General features: G+C 42.1%; 1 protein-coding gene and 1 pseudogene across 4 annotated transcripts in view; one reads left to right on the top strand and one right to left on the bottom strand.

Annotated features, from left to right (window-relative positions):
* LOC147032210 (uncharacterized) overlaps window positions 1-17,270 on the bottom strand; it is a 32,650-nt pseudogene extending 15,380 nt beyond the window's left edge. Inside the window, exon 1 of the transcript XR_015055082.1 lies at window positions 12,725-17,270. The product of XR_015055082.1 is annotated as an uncharacterized LOC147032210 (transcript). The remainder of the gene's footprint in view (window positions 1-12,724) is intronic.
* The window catches only part of LOC147032209 (polypeptide N-acetylgalactosaminyltransferase 2-like), a 130,173-nt gene that overhangs the window by 105,098 nt on the left and 2,836 nt on the right, over window positions 1-22,239 (top strand). For 2 of the 3 annotated variants that reach the window (XM_085869599.1, XM_085869601.1), the window contains exon 15: window positions 11,858-11,977. In XM_085869599.1, the coding sequence (XP_085725725.1) occupies window positions 11,858-11,977 (120 nt within the window). Of the gene's footprint in view, window positions 1-5,022; window positions 6,166-11,857; window positions 11,978-22,239 lie in introns of those variants that run through there. The other variant, XM_085869602.1, reaches the window with a different exon arrangement.

Here is a 22,239-nt window from a genome sequence, read left to right as displayed (position 1 = left end):
TCCTCTCACCCAGTCACTTTCATCCTTCCTCAACACATGACCCAACCATCTCAACCTGTTTCTCTTCGCAACATCCATCACAGACTCTATTCCCATCATCTTCCGCAGGTCATCATTTGTCTTCCTCTCTCTCAACGATACTCCACACATCCACCGAACCATTCGCATTTCGACCATTTCCAGCCTTTGTTGCTGCTCTATGTTCATTAACCATGTCTCACTCCCATAAATCATCGTACTCCTCACACATGTAGCATACACCTTTCCCTTCAGCTTTAACAACAATGGGATGGAAAGTCGAATCGATTTAAAAAACGCAATGTTTAGCTTCCGTTCCACTCGCATGGATGCACACACACAGTGACAGATCTGTAGCGATCTCTATCCGATATGCAAGGTACCGCTCTAGTCTGACTCTATTGGTTGGGTGATGTCATGAGCTCTACACAACCAATCAATTCCTTCATTCCTCATCTGTACGCATCATCACTTCCTCTCGTCTACCATTTGTCCTCACCCCGAATCAATTGGTCGGCCTATTTGCTTTCCAATTCGCTCTTCGTCTTCTTACTGTGACATTTATCAGTACTTTTGAATATTTTGAATGGTAGGATTCCATTCGGATTGTTTTCATTCAAATGCAGGGTGTCCACAAATTACCGTCCCAAATTCAAACCATTCTAAAAATGAATAAAATGGAATACAATGATGCGGTTTGATGGTTGTGAATGAACAAACATTTCTCAAAGTTTTATTATTGTCAAGGTTTATCAAGATCATCATGTCGCATTCATCACCATTTATCATCACTTCGTCTCTATAAACCAGGAAACAATGCTTTTTATTATGGCGACACTATTTGCAGTAAATGTGATGTCACACGTCACAGGCAACAAGTGGAAACAAAAAAAGTAAATATAACTTAGAGAAATTATTGGATTCTTCCTTCGGTGTTATATTCTTTCCAAATATGTTGCTGTTATTGAATTTCCAGATGTTGAGTAATTGTGAGGCAGATGATGATGATGATATCGTTTGATGGGGGGAGGGGCATGTGGAACGTGACGGAAACGCCATCTTGACGGAGTTGGAGATTTGTGAATGTTTCGTGCTGTGGAATAAATGGACTTGTGCCTTACAATCAATCGCATTGTTTAGCGTTTGTTCAGCGACATAACAAATATTCTTTCTTTGGGAAATAATATGTATGTATGTATGTATGTATGTATGTTGTCTTACTTGGAACCTCCTTATCATTACTGATTACTCAACATCTGGAATCGTGTTTTTTACCATGTTTGGTTACCCTTTGCGTGCTACATTGTTTCCAGCCGCATGTTTCCCTGTTGCTTAATCAATTATTTTTTTCATAGGGCTGCGAATTTCAAGTGGTATTTGCAAAAAACTATAACTGTGGTGTCAAGTTATACGAACAAGAAGCACCAGCTCCCTACGGAGCCGCCAAGGGGATCATGTTATTATATTTAACCTCCGCCATCGAAGATCGGAGGTTACTGTTTTCACCCCTTTCTGTTTGTTACTTACGAAATCTTTAGATTTCGTAAGTATATTGATCACTTCCGTTTCTGTTTGTTTGTTTGTGTGTTTGTTTGTAGGCACGATAACTCGAGAACAGAAGAAGCTACCAATGTCAAATTGCACCACGTGATTCACGAGGGTGATGGCTAGGGCTGATTAGATTTTGGTCAAAATCGGTCAAAGGTCAAGGTCACAGTGAGGTCAAACATAATTCCGTAAATTCATGTGGAGAAATGGAGTATTTTTGCTTCGCTCGACGTTATGAGTTCGTTTTAACTCCGATTTTAATTTTGTCTTCGGTTTTTGCGATCGCTTAGGACGCTTAAAACTCGGTTGTTGAAATTCTGGTAAAAATCGGATGTTTTGGAGACGTTTTAAGATTGTATAAAAAAATATTTCACTCGACGCGTCACGGGTCGTCCCTTGATGCAGTGCGCTCGAGCAGACGCGTCGTTGAGTTACGTTAAGGTATAATTGCGTGGAGAAATGGAGATTTTTGCTTCGGTTGACGTTACGATTTTTGATGGTTTGATACAGAATCATCGTCGAAACTTCTGGCTTGCGTCGCAACCTTCTCCAGAGACAGCTTTTATTAGACAAGGTCAGAGGTCAAGTTGACGATTTCGTAAGTACCAGTCTATGACTGCTTGTTTGTGGGTTTGTTTGTTTGTTTGTTTGTAGGCACGATAACTCGAGAATGGAAGAAGCTACCAATGTCAAATTACACCACGTGATTCAGGAGGGTGATAGCTAGCGCTGATTAGATTTTGGTCAAAATCGGTCAAAGGTCAAGGTCACAGTGAGGTCAAACATAATTCCGTAAATTCATGTGGAGAAATGGAGTATTTTTGCTTCGCTCGACGTTATGAGTTCGTTTTAACTTCTATTTTAATTTTGTCTTCGGTTTTTGCGATCGCTTAGGACGCTTAAAACTCGGTTGTCGAAATTCTGGTAAAAATCGGATGTTTTGGAGACGTTTTAAGATTGTATAAAAAATATTTCACTCGACGCGTCACGGGTCGTCACGTGATGCAGTGCGCTCGAGCAGACGCGTCGTTGAGTCACGTATGGTTTTGCGTGTGCGCGCTGACGGTGTTTTCGATAAAGATGGTGTTTAAAAGTCATTTTTTATCCCAATAAAGGTTATCGTCGCATGCCTGACTCGCTGAGCCGTCGGATTATGTAAAGATTGTTGGTGGATGGCCAAATATTACGGTTTTGTGACTTTGATAAAATAATATACAATAATTGCGTGGAGAAATGGAGATTATTGCTTCGCTCGACGTTACGAGTTCGTTTTAACTTCGATTTTAATTTTCTCTTCGGTTTTTGCGATCGCTTTGGACGCTTAAAACTCGGTTGTCGATATTCTGGTAAAAATCGGATGTTTTGGAGACGTTTTAAGATTGTATAAAAAATATTTCACTCGTGCGTCACGGGTCGTCCGTGGTGCAGTGCACTTGAGCAGAGGCGGCGTTGATCACGTAAAGGTATTGCGTGTGCGCGCTGACGGTGTTTTCGATAAAGATGGTGTTTAAAAGTCATTTTTTATCCCAATAAAGGTTATCGCCGCATGCCTGACTCGCTAAGCCGTCGGATTATGTAAAGATTGTTGGTGGATGGCCGAATATTACGGTTTTGTGACTGATAAAATAATACAAAAAAAATTGCGTGGAGAGATGGAGATTTTTGCTTCGGTCGACGTTACGATTTTTGATGGTTTGGTACAGAATCATCGTAGAAACTTCTGGTTTTGTTGCCACCTTCTCGAGAGACAGCATTTATTAGACAAGGTCAGAGGTCAAGTTGACGATTTTGTAAGTACCAGTCTATGACTGCTTGTTTGTTTGTTTGTTTGTGAACAGTATTACGGAAAAACTCCTCGACGGATTTCGACGAAACTTGGTTGGGGGATTAGGTATGGTCCAAGGATCATGCCATTAGATTTTGGACCTGGTCCAAAATCCAATATGGCCGCTATGGCAGCCATTTTGAAAAAATATTTAATTTTTTTTTTTGCATTTCTACATGTTTTAAGTGATTTCCAACCCCCCCGCCCCCCCAAAAAAATTGTTACCCCCCCCAAATTTTTTAGAGAATTTTTTTTTGCATTTCTACATGTTTTAAGTGATTTCCAACCCCCCAAAAAAAAATTGTTACCCCCCCCAAAAAAAATAGAGAATTTTTTTTTTGCATTTCTACATGTTTTAAGTGATTTCCAACCCCCCCAAAAAATTATTACCCCCCCCCAAAAAAACTTGTTACAGAAAAAAATATTTTGCAACTTTTTTTTCAACAAAATTTCGATTTTTTTTTTTTTTTTTTTTGCATTTCTACATGTTATCAGTGATTTCCAACAAAAAACCGGTCAGTAAAGTCAATTCCTTTCAGGAAGGAAAGCAGGGAAATGTATATATATATATATATATATATATATATATATATATATATATATATATATATATATATTTACCCAAAATTATAATTACGGCTGATTTTGGAACTTCAGGTGGATATACCCACGTAAAATCAATTTCTGTCTCAATGAATCTAGTTATGACGAATGAATTGAGTATGTAAAAGTTAAAAGTAAAAGGGAAAGTTGCAAACTATAACTCTGTGAGCACTGTTGACGTCAAATTGAATGAATAGGATATCAGGTTCACTTGAATGACCTAGTAGTATTGGCGGCGGAGGTTTTGCACTCTACCGAGTGCTCCCCCTCTAGTTATGCCTGTTTTACTCCAAGGGGTCCCAGGATTACACACCCAAAAAATGGTTGCGATCAGTTCAGCCGTTTTTGCGGTACCTGGGAACAGACGGACAGACGGTGAATTATGGTAATATAACCCAAATGAAAACCAAATTTTTTTATTTTATTTTTTATTTTATCTTGTTGCAAATCGGTGACGCAAAGGGTTAAAAAAAACAAACCCACTTTCGATTCCTACCAATCCGTTTTTTGTTGCCTTCAACCTGCCATGTATGCATTAATGAGCCCTTGTATGAACACAACACTAAGTAAAGGCTCATGGAGAAGCCTCGACAGCTCAATGAGCTAAACAATTTGTAGGTCGATGTGACATTTATCGTCCGAGAGATGATAATGGCTGTAAGAACGGGATAAGTACAGTACTGTACAAAAGTTTGGATTTTTCGAATGATATTCATACTTTCGGGTAAATATATCAAATTATAATCAGTGATAACAATCATATGTGTTTATTGTTGAAAATTATCAGCTTTTATAAATGCTCATGCAACAAACTGCTGAAGTAAATAACAAGAACTGTGGCATTTTATAGTTTCAGTGAAAACTTTGTGTGTCCAGCCCTTTGCCTTCTTGAGTGTCAACTCTTTTATCCTTTCTTCCTGGATACGACTGAAGGACTCTTCAAAGAATACGAGGGTGATTCAAAAAGTATCTGCAATGATTTATTAAAAACTGTGTTGTGTTGACGACATTGCTTATTGTACTTGCAGATACAAGCACGAACTGTCTGCGCAATTGTGAAGCGGTTTCAACCTTCAGCAGTCAGGAGTGTCGTTGTAAGGGAGTTCACATGACTGTTCCGCTGTCCACTTGCATCAAATAAGAGCAATACGATTTTTGTGCACTGGAGGTGTACCAGGGGCAGAAATCCATCACAGACTTTCAGCACAATATGGGAACAGTGCTTTACTGCAGCGGAGTGTGTATGATTGGATGACCACGTTCAAAAACGGTCACACAAGTGTCACTGATGATGAACGATCTGGATGGCCATTCATGTCCACAACAGGAAGAAAACATTGAACGAGTCCACGCCATGATTCTGGATAACCGACGACAGACTTATTGAAGTGGCACACAATTTGAACATCAGTCACAGTTCTACACATGAAATCATCAACAACTGACTTGGCATTCATAAAGTTTCTGCAAGATGGGTTCCAAAACAACTCACAGAAGAGTACAAGCGCAACCATGTGACAATCTGCCAAAGCCCTTTGAACCGCTTTCGTCAAGAAGGGAATGATTTTCTGAGACTCATTGTCACTGGAAACGAGATGTGGATCCACTATTACGAGCCAGAGAGCAAACGCTCGAGTATGGAGTGGAAACATCTGACATCACCGATCAAAAAGAAGATCAAAAGTCAACCATCGGCCGGAAAAGTGATGTTCACATTTTTCTGAGACTCACAGGGCCCAATTTTGGAACACTATCAAGAGGGGGGGGGGGCACAACGGTAAACAGTGTCCGTTATTGTGAAATGCTCCAGGACCAGTTGGAATCGGCTATTCGACAGAAACGCCGAGGGCTACCGTCAAAACGTGTTGCATTGCTGCATGACAACGCTCATACCGTGGAAACCCTCCAGCAATTGAACTTTGAGGTGTTGAAGCATCCTCCGTACAGTCTTGACCCGGCCCCTTCGGACTTTCGCCTGTTTGGTCCACTCAAAGACGCTTTAAGAGGCCGTCACTTTGCCAGTGAACAAAAAGAAAGCGGTGCATGTGTGGATCGTCACTCAGCCAAAAACATTTTTTTTTTCTGAGGGCATACAGAAGCTTGTGAACCGATGGACTAAGTGTGTTGAAAAGGAGGGGGACTATGTGGGAAAATGATGCTCTTGTACATGCTCAATTGTAGTTATGTTATTTAAATAAAAATATATTGCAGATACTTTTTGGACTCGCCCTCGTATATTGTGCCAGATACCCTGCAGTATATTACACTGTTTTGTATGGTTAGTTGGGTTCTTCTTTTTATCTCCAGGGATGAATTTTTGAAAACAGGGATATCCTGTCTGTGAGCAGGATATTTAAAAAAAGTTATGAATGGATTCGGACAAAACTTAGTGGACAGGTTTGTTATGTGACGAGAACAAATCAATTGGATTTTGGTGAAGATCCCTCTGGGAGCTTCCCTGATCTGAATTCGAAAAATCAATGACCATGCAATCCTCAGAGCAATTGGTTGGTAAATAAGTGTTGAGTATGGATGGAGATGCAAAATCAAGGGGTAATCAATCCCCCTTGAGAGCCCCAATGATCCAAAATTGAAAATTCAAAATCGAAAAATCTAAGATGGAGTGATCCTGCGCACCATCAAGTAGAAGGGCTTTGTCAAGTTTCTGAACAATTGGTTGGTAAATATTGGACGAGTAGGGATCTGAGGTTTTGGGGGATAAATCCCTTCCCACCCCACCCCCCCCCCTTCCCGGAGCCTACCTGATCCAAACCAATTCATTTTATAAGATCATCGCTTCGAGAATCCAGAGGAGATGACCTAAAAAGGCGCAAAAACTGATCCCTTCAACTATAGACCCATCAGCTTACTTCCATTCATGAGCAAGGGCATGGAATCCCTCATCACAGTTGATATGAAAGCTTCCTTTTCTCAAACAACAGATCAGGTCAGGTATGGGAGCATGCTCTGAAGCAGCCCGTCACTGCATCCACTTTCCGCCGGTACTCGGGGGGGCCTCCGTCTGGCCATCCCCCAGGCAGATGCCTGGTCCATCCCCACCTCTTTGAGATGCCGATCAACCTGCTGCAACCACAAGGCACGTGGTCGGCCCATTGGCCTCCTCCACTCACAAGGCTCCCTCGCTGAGAGAATCTGGTGAGCAGGATTAGCGGCAGGAAAATGAGCCACATGCCCATACAGCCGCAGCTGATGCACACAGACTATGTAGGTAACAAATCTCATCTAAATCTCTCTCAGCAACCGCTTGTTGGACACAGATCACAGAACTGCATGCAATGACACGAGTACAGCATTTCCATCAGCCTGGATGCAACCGATCCCAAGAGCTTCACCCCCTTTCAACTGGTTCACCGCAGCCTGTATTTCCATCAACAAAGGCGGTTCACAGTTGATTTGAGGGTCAGCAATAGGGATAGCAACACCCCTGACATCCCATTCAACAGCTGGTGGGTCAGCCTTGTACATCTGCTCAAAGTAACCAGCCCAGTAGACCTTCACTTCAGACTACTCTGTCAAGAGTCCACCACCCTCTGCTCTAACTGCAGTTGACTGAGGAACAGGCATGGAGAAACGCAATGCACAAATTCCTCTGTAAGCAGGACGAGATTCACTTGACCATATGTGATGCTCCATGCCTTCATAGATTCCTTGCACATAGGCGTCCTTAGCTACCCTCAGTGCAGGTACATTTTTATGCCTCAACTCCCTGGACAGCTCAGCTCTGCCATTAAGCCTGGCCCTGCAGCTCTGGTTCATGGTATGCAATTTATCTTGGGAGACAAAATTTTTCTTCGGCTCACGCTGGGTTCCCAGACAACCACCGGCAACATCAAGGATGGTAGTCTTGAAGGCACTCCACAACCCTTCAGGATCCCCTGAAACACCCAGAACCTCCAAATCCCCACTCAGCCTGTTTGCAAACTCATCCAACCTCTCATCATCCTTGAGCGAGCCAATATACAGCCAAGGCTTGGATGGTACCGTTTTCCTGGATTTGTGCTGCCACTTCAGAGTTGCTGCAACAAGCCTGTGGTTGGTATTGAGGAACTGAGCTCTCTGGTAGACCCTGCAGTGCTGGTGGAGCATCATCCAGTGACCCTCAATGATTGTATGGTCAATCTCTTTTGCCACACCACCAGCATTGACATACCAAGTCCAGCAATGTAGCTTTGGGCGCTGAAACCATGAAGCAGCCACCCTAAGTCCATGACTTGCAAAATCAAGGAACTTGGACACAGCTACAGCAACTGGGCATGATATCCATCAGAACAATCAGACCAGTCGTTAGTGCAGTCATGTGTCATGATCTCACCACTATCCAAGCTCCGAACCTCAGAGAGTGCTCCAATACTGATGTCCAAACGTTGGAGCTCAGATGATAGCATAGACATGGAACTATTCTTTCTTCGAGTGAGGATATTAAAGTGACCGCCTCGGATTAACCCGTGGAGACCGCCATCTGGTGGACGACACCTCACTCAGCACAAGTATATGGAGTAGAGGATAAATCATTAAACCAAAGTAAAACGGAGAGGAGTTGATGGTGGCATTGTTTACCACATATAGCCAGAAATTTCCATTCCTCCAAACTGGGAAACATTTCCTTTCAAAAGGAGAGAACAAGACAAATCTAGCTCAATTATACACAAAGTACATGGTAGAAAATGCAGGCTCATTACCGAGTGACAAGCAGACATTGCATGTCAATTGTGACACAAGGCTATAAAGATCACTCCAGGTATCAGTTTGGAAATTGAGGGCTTGGCATCAAATCTCAAAGAGATGGACACTAGGATTGTGGTACATACCAAAGCTGCTGCAGAAAAGGGAACAGAACATATTGCAGAAAACAGTCCTGACACTGACGTTATTGTGCTGCTTTTATATCGCCACACTTTTTTTGGGGGGGGGGGGATACACTGTTGAGGCTCGTATAAGAGCTAACACACAGGAATGTACAACGAGGGGAGCAGTAGACAAGAGGAGCGGGAGAGGGAAAGAAAAAAACAGTGTGGAACAGAGACATGAGGATATCTGTGGAAGGGAGAGGGATGGGGTGGGGGTACGCAGGGTAAACAAGATGGACACTACAGGGACTTTCAGGAAGGAAAGCAGGGAATTTGAAAGAGGTGTGTTTGGGGTGGATTAACGATGGTAGAAAATATCGTATTTTTGGATGGGGGAAGATAAGAGATTGTGTTGAACGGCTGTTTTGAAGACCTGGAGGGAAGAGTGGGATTGACGAGACTGTGGGAGTTTGTTCCAAAGGTGGGAAAAAAGAGGAATGAAAGAGTGAAGGTGAGCAGTGATTCTTGATTTTGGTAGTTTTACCAGAAGGGGGTTGCCGGCAGACCTGGAGTACCCTGCAGAAATATGGGGTGACACACATCTCAGAGAGCGGTGGGGGGTGGGGGGGGAGGCTGGAGAGGAGACGGTGACAGAAAGACCACCGACCTGCCTGCGGTGAGAGAGAGAGAGAGTGAGAGAGACCCAAAAGACTCAGCCTCATCGCGAGAGATACCAATGATCCTAAATGCCTTGTTTTCCACAGCGTGAAGCCGAGAAATGTGAGAGGTGGGAGTACAAGCCGAGAGGGGAGAGCAGTACTCCATCAGGCTGTGGACGAAAGCTTTGTATGTGGTCAGGAGCTCAGGTGGGCCGAGGAAGGACTTTGCACGACGGAGGATGCCCAGTTGATGACTGCCTTTGGAGGCCAGCTTGGAAATGTGGCTTTCTCAGCAATGATCATGGCAGATAGTGAGACCCAGAAGCTTGAATGAAAGGACTTCTTCAAAAGGATTGTTGAGAAAGTAGCTGTGGTGGGGGGGGGGGGTTCCAGATGGTCCTTTCGGAGAGACATAGTGAGATTGGGGGCTCGAGGGAGATATTTTTTTTTTCTCACCAGTCGAGAGGGGCGAAGCATGCCAATCTCACAAGGTATATCCCAATCCACAAAACATGAGGAGTTGGAAAAGAAACAACACAGCATCATGTTTCCATTTTACTGTCTAACCAATTGTGACACTTTGACCTCTTTCTGGGGGGCATGGGAAGCGAAAGGTGAACTGTTTGATGACGCAGAAAGCCGAGAAATCCCATTTTAGGGAATAATTTGGCATTCGAGAATTAAAGAAAAAGTCACGGTCACAAAATCTGTTCAGGTTTTCTATCGCAAAGCATATTAAGAGTTGTTTAAATTTCTCAGTTGTGAGAAAGCAAGTCTGAAAGTACCTGCAACAAAGCTATCTCCAACAAAGACAACTTCAGTTTACACCTTCAACGGTACAGCTATCAGCTGTGAACATGGTGAGAGGCTGTCATTAGCAAAAAGAGTTCTTGGATCTTAGAATTTGGTTATGAGAAGACCCCAGACAGGACATCTATAAAACCAAAGTTGATGAACCAGCCTGCCGCTGCCCCAGAGCTGTATTGAATGATGTGTGCTATTGCCGAACAAACTCCTGTGATCTCCAGTGCGCTTGTCTCAAGAATGAGCAACCCTGCATGGCAGCTCATAGCTGAAATGCAGTGTGCCCAACTGATGCATTAGTTGACTCCAACACATATGATGTGAAAATCATCTGAAACATGCAGTGTTATACGACAGCGAGTCTGATGGTGAGTTGCTCAAGAACTCTGAATGAACTGTAGTGAGCTGTATTTAGGTGTGTGAATAATCATATTGTGAATGGTTCCATTGTTTTCTTTGATCTTGAAAACAAAGGGTGAGGCACCAAAATCATCCGACTCGGTGATACAGTAAGTTATTTAAGAGAGTTGATCTTGGAGATGGCGGGCATGTTGGAAAATGGTGGTGTCTGCAAATTGCCATCTATTTTCAGCTTGTTTTCATGAACTCCACAAACCCAAGGTCAGTTTTAGAGATGATGACAAATACTATTATTCAGGCCCCAGGTGCTCAAAAACGAAGGCTTTTTTTTTTACCCCATGCTACAGGACTTCTTTGCGAAGCGGTACTTTTGACCTTTTGACCAAATTCTTAATTTGTCTTCTCTATATTGTCATAATAAAGCTTTGTTGAAAATTTGATAAAAGCTCAAATGATAATGAAATTTTCAGGTCAATTGGATGAAAATTGATGATTTCATGTCACGCTGGCCTTTGACCTTTTGACCAAATTCTTAATTTGTCTTCTTATTCTCATAATAAGACTTTGTTGAAAATTTGATGACAAAATGTCAAATGATGAAAAAAAAAGTTACGGCTCAGACAGACGAACAGACGCACAGAAGTGATTGCAAAACCCCATCTCCCACTGCACGGAGGACGGGCTAAAAATGATACGTAAACTTGTCAAAAGGCTAATTTTAATAGCAGAGTACACTGTACACACAATCATGTGAAAAGGCAGGGTTAAATCTGTTTGTTTAGAACGAGTGAACTTTCGACAACTCCACCACCATCCTCTCCAAATGGCCTGTGCGTGTTTCAACAATGATGTAGTTGTTCTCCATTTTTTGGTCATTATGTTAACCTTCCACCCTCTTTCAATCTCTTCGATGAGCTTAAATGCTACAGGTAAAAAAAAAAGCTCTTTTCATAACCGTGGTCACGTGGTGGTTCACTGAGAGGTTGAAACCTGCAGTTGTTTTCGCACGTTTGTTTTTGGTACCACTCTCATGATTTCCTCGGGAGATCCCGCCTCGACTTGTTCTTCGAGATGAGATTTTAGATGTCAGTTGAGGCAGTTATCTATAACAAAAGGAAATGCAGTGTTTGCTTGCAAATATTTAAACTCTAATATACCAGAAGGATGTGTGCAATCAAAATATCTCACCAAAAGTGCCATTTTCAACGTTGTGTGTTGGCCACGTCTGTCAGGAATGGGCTTTTACCCGCGAGAAGACTCTGAAGCATATGGATCTGTGCCTGACTGTCACGGAACGAATTCCCGGCGGACTCTTGAAGCTGCAGGGGTGTCGTGCTGATGATGGGCGGCAAGTATGTTCCGTTTTGTATGCAGGTTGTAGTCTTAGAGTGGAGAAAGGTAACTTCACTTTTTATATTGGCGTACGTTCAACTTATTCCGTTTGAAGCTCCAATGCATGAATTCAATATGGTAACGAGCAGCATCGCAAGGTGCTCATTACAGTGTTAAAACTTGTAGTTTCAAGAGCAGAACTGCTCATTTTATAGTCCTGACTTAACGGAAAAGCCAAGAGCCTGCCATCCTTTTTATTCTTACAGATATTGTTTTTTTTTCCCATTAATACATGTGCACAAAACTACTTGCCTAATGGGACATATATTTATTGCATATACAAATATGGCACAATTGTCGATTCATTCCATGTTTCACAGAACGAACCTTTGACCCACCAAGGTTCTACGAAATACACATTGGAACTTGGTCTCCATGCTTTAATATCACACTGTCAGGGCATCCTCGGTAGTTATTAAAGCATAAGTCAAACAAAGCATTTGTTTCCAATAACACATCAGAAACATGAGGGTAAGTCAGCCAGAAATTTTATTTATTTTGAATAGTTTTTAATTCAAAAATATATAATTACAGTCGTCCCTTTCTTTTACGGACACCAACGCATCAAAGCAAAATCGCTCCCACATGGCAAGTATTCCTTCATCACAGGAAACATAATTTTAGATAATGACAACACACAAATGCATTGAACATGTAAGCCATTTATACATTAATACAACTATAACGGCACTCATATGGGCGCATACCTCCGCCAGGCTGAACAGTTTTGGTTTTGTATTCCACTGATGGGCTGGATCTAACTAAAATTTAATCAGCTCGTTCTTGTCACCTACCAAACTCATCCACCAAGTTTCGTCTGAATCCGTCGCCAACTTTAAAATATCATGCTATATATAGTTTTTGCCCTGTCACTCAACGGTAAGGCATCGCTTTAAAAACTGTAGTATCCTAATCCGGATCTTCACCCAAATTTAACGAATTTGTCCTTGTCAAACACCAAACCTGTCCACCGAGTTTCGTCCAAATCCATCCATAACTTTTTGAGATCCTGCTCACAGACAAACAAAACAAGCAAACAAACAGAGCTGAATACAAAACCTCGATCCACTTTTGGTGGCAGAGGTAAGAATGAATATCCCCATGTACATATGCATACCTCCACAATTTGACAACTATAAATGACAAAAATATCAATGTTCAGTTTGTACAGTGGGTGAAAAAACAGCCACTAGTTGTCTTCTTGATCCGGTAATCCAGCCAGCAGAAGATTCTGGACCTCGGTGGCTACTTCCAGCATAGCTGTTGATATTGTTCCCCGATGTAACATTACCGAAGAGCTGTTGATATTGCTTCCCCATCAGGCTGATCAAGTTGTATGGTATTATCCTGCACCCTCATGTGACAACATTTTTTAAAAGTGTATTTTCGCTAAGCAAGCACTGTGCTTAGGGATCCCACTGTCCAATATGCATCGAAAAACATTTGGTATATTATCCAAATGTCCTGACGAAGGTGGTATCAACCGGTGTGTGGGTCTGCAATTAAGACAAATTACTACAGTGAGGGGGCATTGCATAACAATTGTGCATTTCTTCATAAAAGCACCAAACTTTCCACACATGTTCAGAAACCTATATCAAATGAATTTAGATTTCGAGGGCTCTTGAAATGTTTTCATTGGTGGCCATTTTCTAAAATTTTCCAAAATGGCCACCAAAAATTAGAAAAGCGATACTTTTGCCGGTATGTCAATTCAGCAGACCATCTTAATGACGAGAATCGTGTTTTACTGTTAAATGCATATGTATATAAATCATTACATTTAAAACTAGAAGCGCACTCGGTAGAGTGCATACCTCCGCCACGCATTGCCTGATCCAGTAGAACATATCGGGCCCAATAAATTTGTGAAATATCATGCAAAATATCATATTGGCCCCATCTCTCAATGGTGAAGAATCACTTTAATAATTAGAAAAGATACGTATCCGGATCCAGATCTTCACCAAAATCGAATCATTCCGGCCTTGTCACATACCCAACCTGTCCACCAAATTTCGTCTGAATCATTTCACAACCTTTTGAGATATACTGCACACAAATTTACAAACAAACAGACAGACAGGTTTTTTTTTTTTAATTCAGCTGGACAATTCAGTGGCTCATTATTAACACACTGACAAATCATGCAGAGGCTCAAATCAATCTGATCATGGTGCCCAGAATATTCTGCATCACTGGGTGGGCAAGTTTTATCTTCTTTGGCATATTTGTTTACCTGGTATTTTTGCTATTTTATAGAATGAACCTTCATTTGATGCTTCTGCATGATGCCATTTCCAAGGTGACTCTTTGAGTTAGGGAATTTTAGCAAATTGTATTGACCATCTGTGAAAAAATTGCTTACCAAAAAGTTTCTTCACTAACTTATTCATCGAGGTGTCTACTAACACCTATCAATTAGTGCAAACCCAAATCCTTGTGGAAAATTCTGGGGAGGCAATCAAAGTTCGGGTGCTCAGACGGCCTGCGAGAAAAAATCGGAAAATTAACTTTTGCCAATATTGACTTGTGGGATGTCTAACTAGGGGTTTTTTGGGGGGGTGCTGAATTGATTCCAACCATTATTTTTGAGAAAAAAAACACTCCTTGATCATATAAAATGTATTTTATTGACATTTTTAACAGAACTGTGCTCAATGGAAATGTTGCTTCGTCAGCTTTTACAACCTTATTCATCAAACTCCCCAGAATCTTCCTCACTCCTCTTGTCATCCAGCTGGTTTATGTTCAGGCAAGAGTTACCATGACAGATGCCACAAGCAGAAATACACTTGACTCCTTGCTTTTTACAGCAGCACCTGAGTGAGCTGCAGTCCCCCGCACAGTTGCAGCTGGCAAACGTCAGGAGGTAGTCTGGTGCAATGAGGTCTGTAGAAGGGACTGGTGCATATCCTTGCTCAGTGAGTTGCCAACCATAGTCCCGGGCATCCAATGATGGACTTTGCAGCATCAGCCAGTCTCTAGTCTGGAGGTAAGCTCGGAAAGAGTGCTGTGCTGCAGCTCCTGTTGTCCTGGGGAGTTACTCAGGTTTTATGCTCCCAGTAGCAGCTCGCTTGTTGAAGATGTCGAATCTCAAGTCTTCCAAGTCTTTGGAGGATTTCCCATGGAACATGAGCTTGAAAAGATCACAGCCTGCTTAAATGATATCACCTTTCTCAGCTCGGATGTCCATAAACACGTCCATTGCCCTCTCTGCTTCATCAGTCTTGCAGAGCTTGCTTAGCAAAGTTGGTTTGCTAAACCCAAAAATTTCAGACACTGTATCGTAGCCAGAGAAGCTGTGCAAGAAGATGAGATACCTCCGGTATATCTCTGGGAGGGCCTCCCGGATCTTTCCGACATCGTAAGATGTTTCTTTGGCTGTCGTGAGGAAGATCGGATGGTCTGCAACATGATGAATCAGCATAATCAGGACGTCTGTGTCCTCAGCCCTCACCTCGACAGGGACTCTCTTGCCTCATCTAGAGCTGCGCAGACGATGGAGTTGTCGGCAGCATTGCTGTACAATGATTCCATTCCTACTAAATGTCTCAGCAAGGAGCACAACGAGCTGGGCTTTGTTGTTCTTGTTATCGAGGAACTTTTCTCTTGCAATGATGATTTTGAGATCCAGACGAATCTGAATGTCACAGCATGCGTTCTTTGTTCGTCTCAAGTTGTCATGGTCCTTGGTGGAGCTGCCATATCCGTCAAAGACCACCGTTATCCGGAGGCGATGGCGCCCCATGGACTTCACAAACCGGAGGTAGCTCTCGGCAACATCCTTCCAAGTAAGGTTAGCCTCCCACTTGACATTGTGCAGGAGCCACCCACCATCAACCACAAGGCTTGTGCAGGGGGGTTGTTCGACAGGTGCCACACATGCCTTCAGGGACCTTGCTAGGGCAGTCTTGTCTGGCTTTCGCAACTTTTGATTTTTGTCAAACAGAGACATCGGTTTTGGCGTCAACTCAAAGCGCAGAGCTTCTTTGGTCTTGACTTCACGCTCACTGATGACAATGAGGCGGTTGAATAGCTTCAGTGAGTCAATGACCAGCTTCTCGCCATTGACTTTGGGTCCAGATCTGAGGCTTGAAAGTGATTTGACCTTGTGTTTGGTTACAATTGCATCCACAACAGTTTTCCCATCCATCTTAGCCTGTATGACTCTGCCAACTTCTTCTGCTTGATCAGCGTTGACTTGGTCTTCGGGAGTGCTGCTGAACCCAGTTGAGAAGGACACCAGAGTCTTCTTGTCCCGTGTAGCATCGAAAGGGTTGACTTCCTCCAACCACCCAACTATGGTGTTGACAGCATCGTTATCTCTCTTCATTTGGGCTCTTTTAACGTCGGTGTGGACAGGTACCCTACATTTGACCATGCTTCTTTCTTGCTCTTGGAGAATGAACGAGAAGTGGTTCAGAGTCTGAACCCAAGACTTATGAGAAGACTCATTCCGAAAGCGGCCTCTGTTTAGACCACCGGAGGATTTTGCCTCACGCATGAGTGTGGTTTCTATCGTGATGTCGGTCCATGTGCCGGACCATTCATGGTCTGAGAACCTGACTACATGGTTGCCGTACAAAGTGAACTTGGATAGAGTTTCCTGTAACATGGGACTCTCCTGTCGCTGATGCATACAGCTGTACATACAGCCTTGCTCCCTTTGCGTACTGATGGTGGCCCGCTGCTGCGAAGGTATTGAGCATTCCAATGATGCAGCTGAGATGACCTGTGTGGTCTGGGACACGCTCACTCCTGATGAATACCTTGATGAGGTCGATTCTGCCATAGTACCAGACCCAGAGTGCTGGTGTCCTTCCTCCTTCAGCTAAGATCTTCAATCTCTCTGCCATCCTCTACACAATAATTTTATAGCTAAAAGCTCTTAGCTAACGTCAGCTAACACAAGTCAACATTGGCAAAAGTTAATTTTTCCGATTTTTTTTTCGCGCAGGCCGTCTGAGCACCCGAACTTTGATTGGCTCCCCAGAATTTTCCACAAGGATTTGGGTTTGCACTAATTGATAGGTGTTAGTAGACACCTAGATGAATACGTTAGTGAAGAAACTTTTTGGTAAGCAATTTTTTCACAGATGGTCAATACAATTTGCTAAAATTCCCTAACTATTTCTGCACATGAGCCAATAACTCCTGTAATTACAGGGGAAGGTAAAGATAAATATGCTCATTGTTTTTTGATCAATTTAAACTATACAATGCAGTAAAGGTTTAAATTAAACACTCCCATAAATTTGTGCAAGAAAAATAATTCAACAAACTGGACAAATGACAACAATTTTATCATAATTATATATATATATATATATATATATATATATATATATATATATATATATATATATATATATATATATATATATATATATATATATATTGTTGCAGAAGCCCTGAAACAAAAGCAGTCACAAATACAACATTACATAATTATAAACCATCTTCATTACAAACCTTCATAACATGTACGCGTATATCACTTCATCGGTGATATTGTAGGAAAATTATTCCAGAATGTCGATCCTTTACCTATCTCGATTATCGACCCGCTCACTTAAGATATCAACTCCTGAATGACAAAGATTATGTTTTATATAACAGACATCTTATCTTTGAAATGGGATTCACACTTCAAGCCACACATTAAGTACAGTACAATGATCATGTCTTGTCTCAAACAGTCGGAATAACTTTGAAACAAAACTATGCCAAATGTTCCAGGGTTCGTTAAACTGTCAGATAGCCAGTCCACATTATGTGATGTACTCCCCACCCTGAGGACGAATTGCTTTGACAGCTCGGGAATACAAGATCCATGCAATGGAATCCTGATAGGGCAGAAAACCTTTCTCTGTCAAATCATGGATCTACTAATAAGTCCATTGTCAAAAATATTCTGAACTACTGCCCCAAATATGGAGAAATGCTGTGAGGATCAAATACAAGTTTGTAAAATATGAATGCTTATATCTTTTTAAAAATAATTTAGGGGTCTTTTTTTTTACCTCCGCTACCAAAGGTGGAAAGAGGTTATGTTTTCACCCGTCTGTTTGTTTACGAATGAACTGATTAGATTTTGGTGAAGATCTGGATCCGGATCCGGCTGCTGGAATTTTTAAAGTGATTCCTCACTATTGAGAGATCGGGCTAAAACGATATATGGCACGATATCTCAAAAAGTTGTGCACCGATTCGGACGAAACTTATTGGACAGGTTGGGTGTGTGACAAGGACAAATTGATTCGATTTTGGTGAAGATCCAGAAAGGAGGATTTTTTTTTTATTTTTCAAGTGATTCTTCACCATTGAGAAATGGGGCCAAAATGATATACCGGAAAACACAATATTCCAAAAATGTATTGGGTAAGATATGTTCTCGTGGATCAGGCATTGCGTGGCTGAGGTTTGCGCTCTGTCAAGTGCCCTTCTCGTTTTTGTTGTGTTCCACAGTACCATACAGGTTGTGAACAAAAAAATGGAAACACCAATGTAAAGTCACTCGAACGGATGCTGGGTCACCACATGCGGCCAGTACGGCGTGTATGCACTGTGGCATAGAGTCCAGCAGCATCTGCAATTCTGCAGGATGGATGCGGAACCATTCTTGCATGAGAAAGTCAATCAACTCACACCTGTTTGATGGAGGTGGAAAATGCTGTCTCAGGTGTCATTCCAGAATATCCCATAAATGCTCAGTTGGATTCAGATCTGGTGACCGAGAAGGCCATGACATATGGATAACATCAGTGTCATAATCGTCAAACCATTGGGTGACCATACGTGCTCTGTGGATGGAGGCATTGGGGGAGTTTCCTCTTGCAACCATGCTTGAAATAATTAACATGGCATTTTTTTTTTCAAAGGGAGAAAAAAAAGGCAAAAAAACATGGGAATTCCTCCGGATTTTTTGCAGTCGAGTCGAAAGCAGCATTGGCGAAGCGAGTCCTCTTTGTGGGGCCTTTTTTGGCGAAAATAACATGGAGTCATCTTTTTTGGGCGTTTTGGGCCAAAATATTTTTTTGTGCCCAGGGCCCCAAAAAATCCTCATCCGCCTCTGCATCCAGGGGAAGCTGGTATTACAAATCATCTTTTTCGAATATATAAAAAATTTTAAACAACTTACCATTATGCATGTGGTGATGTTGAAATCGAAGTAGGAATAATTCAAAATTTTCAAAATGTTTCATTTCACTCATTTTAAGTGGAGGTTCAAACCAAAGCATCCAACCCTGAGCTTCACAGCGAAGTGGAAGTGATTTTTGTTTATGCCATATATAAGCAGCGAGGATGGTTGATGAAGGCGATGTCAGCTGACTTCCAAGCAGATGAAAGATGACCTTGGGAAAATTATAAAGTGAATAGAACGGATTGTTTGTAGTACATGTTTTCTTTTGATTAAATCCGTCAGCAAAGCGACAGATAAAAATGCCGAGTGTATATGTATAAGTGTGTGTGTGCGTGTGTGTGTGTGTGTGTGTGTGTGTGTGTGTGTGTGTGTGTGTGTGTGCGCGCACACACACGCACACACACACGCACACACACGCACACACACGCACACGCACACACACACACACACACACACACACACACACACACACACACACACACACACACACACACACACACACACACACATGAATATTCATGCATACATAGTCTAATAATGAACTGGCTTTTATGTATACAGTATACGAGTATAAAACCCCGTCAAAAATGACTGGTTGGAATTTTTTTATTCTAAATATTCAAGGAGATGAGAGGATGTTATGTTTCATAGCAAGAAAAGGTGCTATTTTAAAACACAATATGTCCAAATGCTATCCTGTTTTCTTTTATCTTCTGGGACGTTTCATTTCGACGGTACAGCCTCGTGAATGTGACGAAGTCTGAAGCCTTGGCCTAGTGTCAGGTGTGCTTGTATCTTCTTTATTTATTCGATATCCTTCAGACTTAAATGAACACTCGTTTTACTCTACACGCGTTGCACATCACGTGCAGCGAATTTCACCTCCCTACACCTTATATTTATTATTGTTTTTTAAAACACTTCTGTACACCGCCCTTGAGGCCCGGTTGCAAATCACCGTCTACAATTTCAATATCAGAGATGCAATTACTCTTTTATGAAAAATGTTTTTCAAGGTTTTTTTTTGTTATCCTGAAAAATAGATGGCAGTATACACATTCGTGTTAAAAGATTGGCCTTTTAAACCCTCCGCAAATATTTTTTTATGAAGGGGGACAAACAAACACAAATATTGCAACAAAAGATTGAAGATTGAATCTTCAATCAATTCAAAAGTTTGATTGAAGAAAACACAATCAAATGAAACCCATTTGATGTTTCAAAAAATGTGGACTATTTGAACATTTTATTGTAGAAAAATTACAAAAGTTATCAAGTTCAGTTATACATTAGATAGATAGATTGGGACCATACTCTGTGCAGAGCGTTGGTGCTGCTTAAGCAGTCTCCTTGGCTCTTGGGCACAATCCTGGATGGGTCACCACTCCAACACAGTATACCAGCATGCTGGCACTCATTTTGCTGACCTCGGAAGGACGACAGGCAGAGTCAACCCCACCTGGTGAATTCAGCAGATGAGTGGGATTTGAACTCTAGGATCCCAGATAGGATGGACCCTAGGATTCAAAGCCCATCACCCTAACCATTAAGCCAACACCAGACATTGATGTAAAGCATACACCATGCCATTTTCAAATCACTCACTATACTGCTTGAAATTGGCATTTTCAAAGTGTGCTCCACCTCTGTTCAAGCAGGCTTTGATCCTGACTCCAAAAATTCTCCACAACTCATCTGCAAGTGGCTGGAGTGGTTGCCTGACGGTAGTCCTCCACCTCCTGCTTCAGGACAGCCAGGGTTTAATGTTTGTTGGCATAAACATGACCTTTGGCAGTGTCCCAAAAGAAAAAAATCCAGGCTGTGGGGTGCCCAATCATGTGCTTTGCCTCGACTGATGACAATTTCCAAACAGCTGATGGAGCAAATCAATGGTTTCACCTGCAGTGTGCGGTGGGGCACCATCCTGCATGAACCATGCATGTCTGAGTTGGTTTGGAGACAGTAATTAGTGAGATCAGCGTGGAATCGGTGTAAGACCTTGCATTTCCGCTCGCCATTACTGTCCCCGTCTTAGCACTGGTGTCCTCGAATCAATATGGTCCCAGCAGACCCCATCTGGCATTCAAAGCACAGAAGCACGTGGACTTGGGGCCCTCGAGAGACATCTCAGACACCACCTCAGGGAGGCTCAGCACCCCCAGAAGATGTGATTGTTGATAGCCCCATTCAAATGGAGGTGTGCTTAATCATTGAACCACAAGTAGCTGATCCAATTTGGGTACATTTCCATTTGGCAACTGAACCAATCACACATTGTTACTTGGCTTGCCATGTCATTCAGAGTTAGTTTATGCCTAAAATATATGATGTAGGGGTCGAGTTTGAGTTCAAAAGTGAGAATGCGCCACACATGAGTTTGAGGTCGCCAGTTCTCGGGAACACCGACGGTGGGAATTCTTCGGACTTTCAATCGCAGAATCTCTCTCAAGATAAATGTTCCCTTGGTCCTTGGTAACACTTGGTGGGTGGCCACTGTTGCCTTTGTTTTGATTTTTATTGCTTCATTGTGTTTGGAAGTGCTCCACAAACCATTGAATGCTCCCACTGGAAGGTCCATTACAGCTGTGAACATTGTACTACTGACAGTATCCTCGGCGCAACTGCACGTACGATTTTGTCTCAAACCACAACGTTACAATTTTCATTTTTAGCTCGCCTGTTCGAAGAACAGAGAGCTAAAGCAATACCCCCAGCTTGAGCGTGAGCGTCAGCGTAAAAATTTTAAAGTTTTTGGTGCAAGTTATTTCCTTTCCGATGTTTTTATCTACCACACTATTTTGTACTGATTACAATATACAAATACATATATTGCTTTAAAATTATTTGGATCAGACCACTGCAATGCTTTATAAAAAAAATATTATTAGCTCGCCTGTTCGAAGAACAGAGAGCTATAGCGATACCCCCGGCGTGAGCGTGAGCATCAGCGTGAGCATCAGCGTGAGCGTGAGCGTCAGCGTGAAAATTTTAAAGTTTTTGGTGCAAGTTATTTCCTTTCTAATGTTTTTATCTACCACACTATTTTGTACTGATTACAATATACAAATACATATA

This window comes from Eptatretus burgeri, chromosome 2 (assembly GCF_056783735.1).
Source record: "Eptatretus burgeri isolate ZD-2024b chromosome 2, Ebu_testis_v1, whole genome shotgun sequence".
Taxonomy (NCBI): Eukaryota; Metazoa; Chordata; class Myxini; order Myxiniformes; family Myxinidae; genus Eptatretus; species Eptatretus burgeri.
This window is presented reverse-complemented; position numbering and strand designations above follow the sequence as displayed.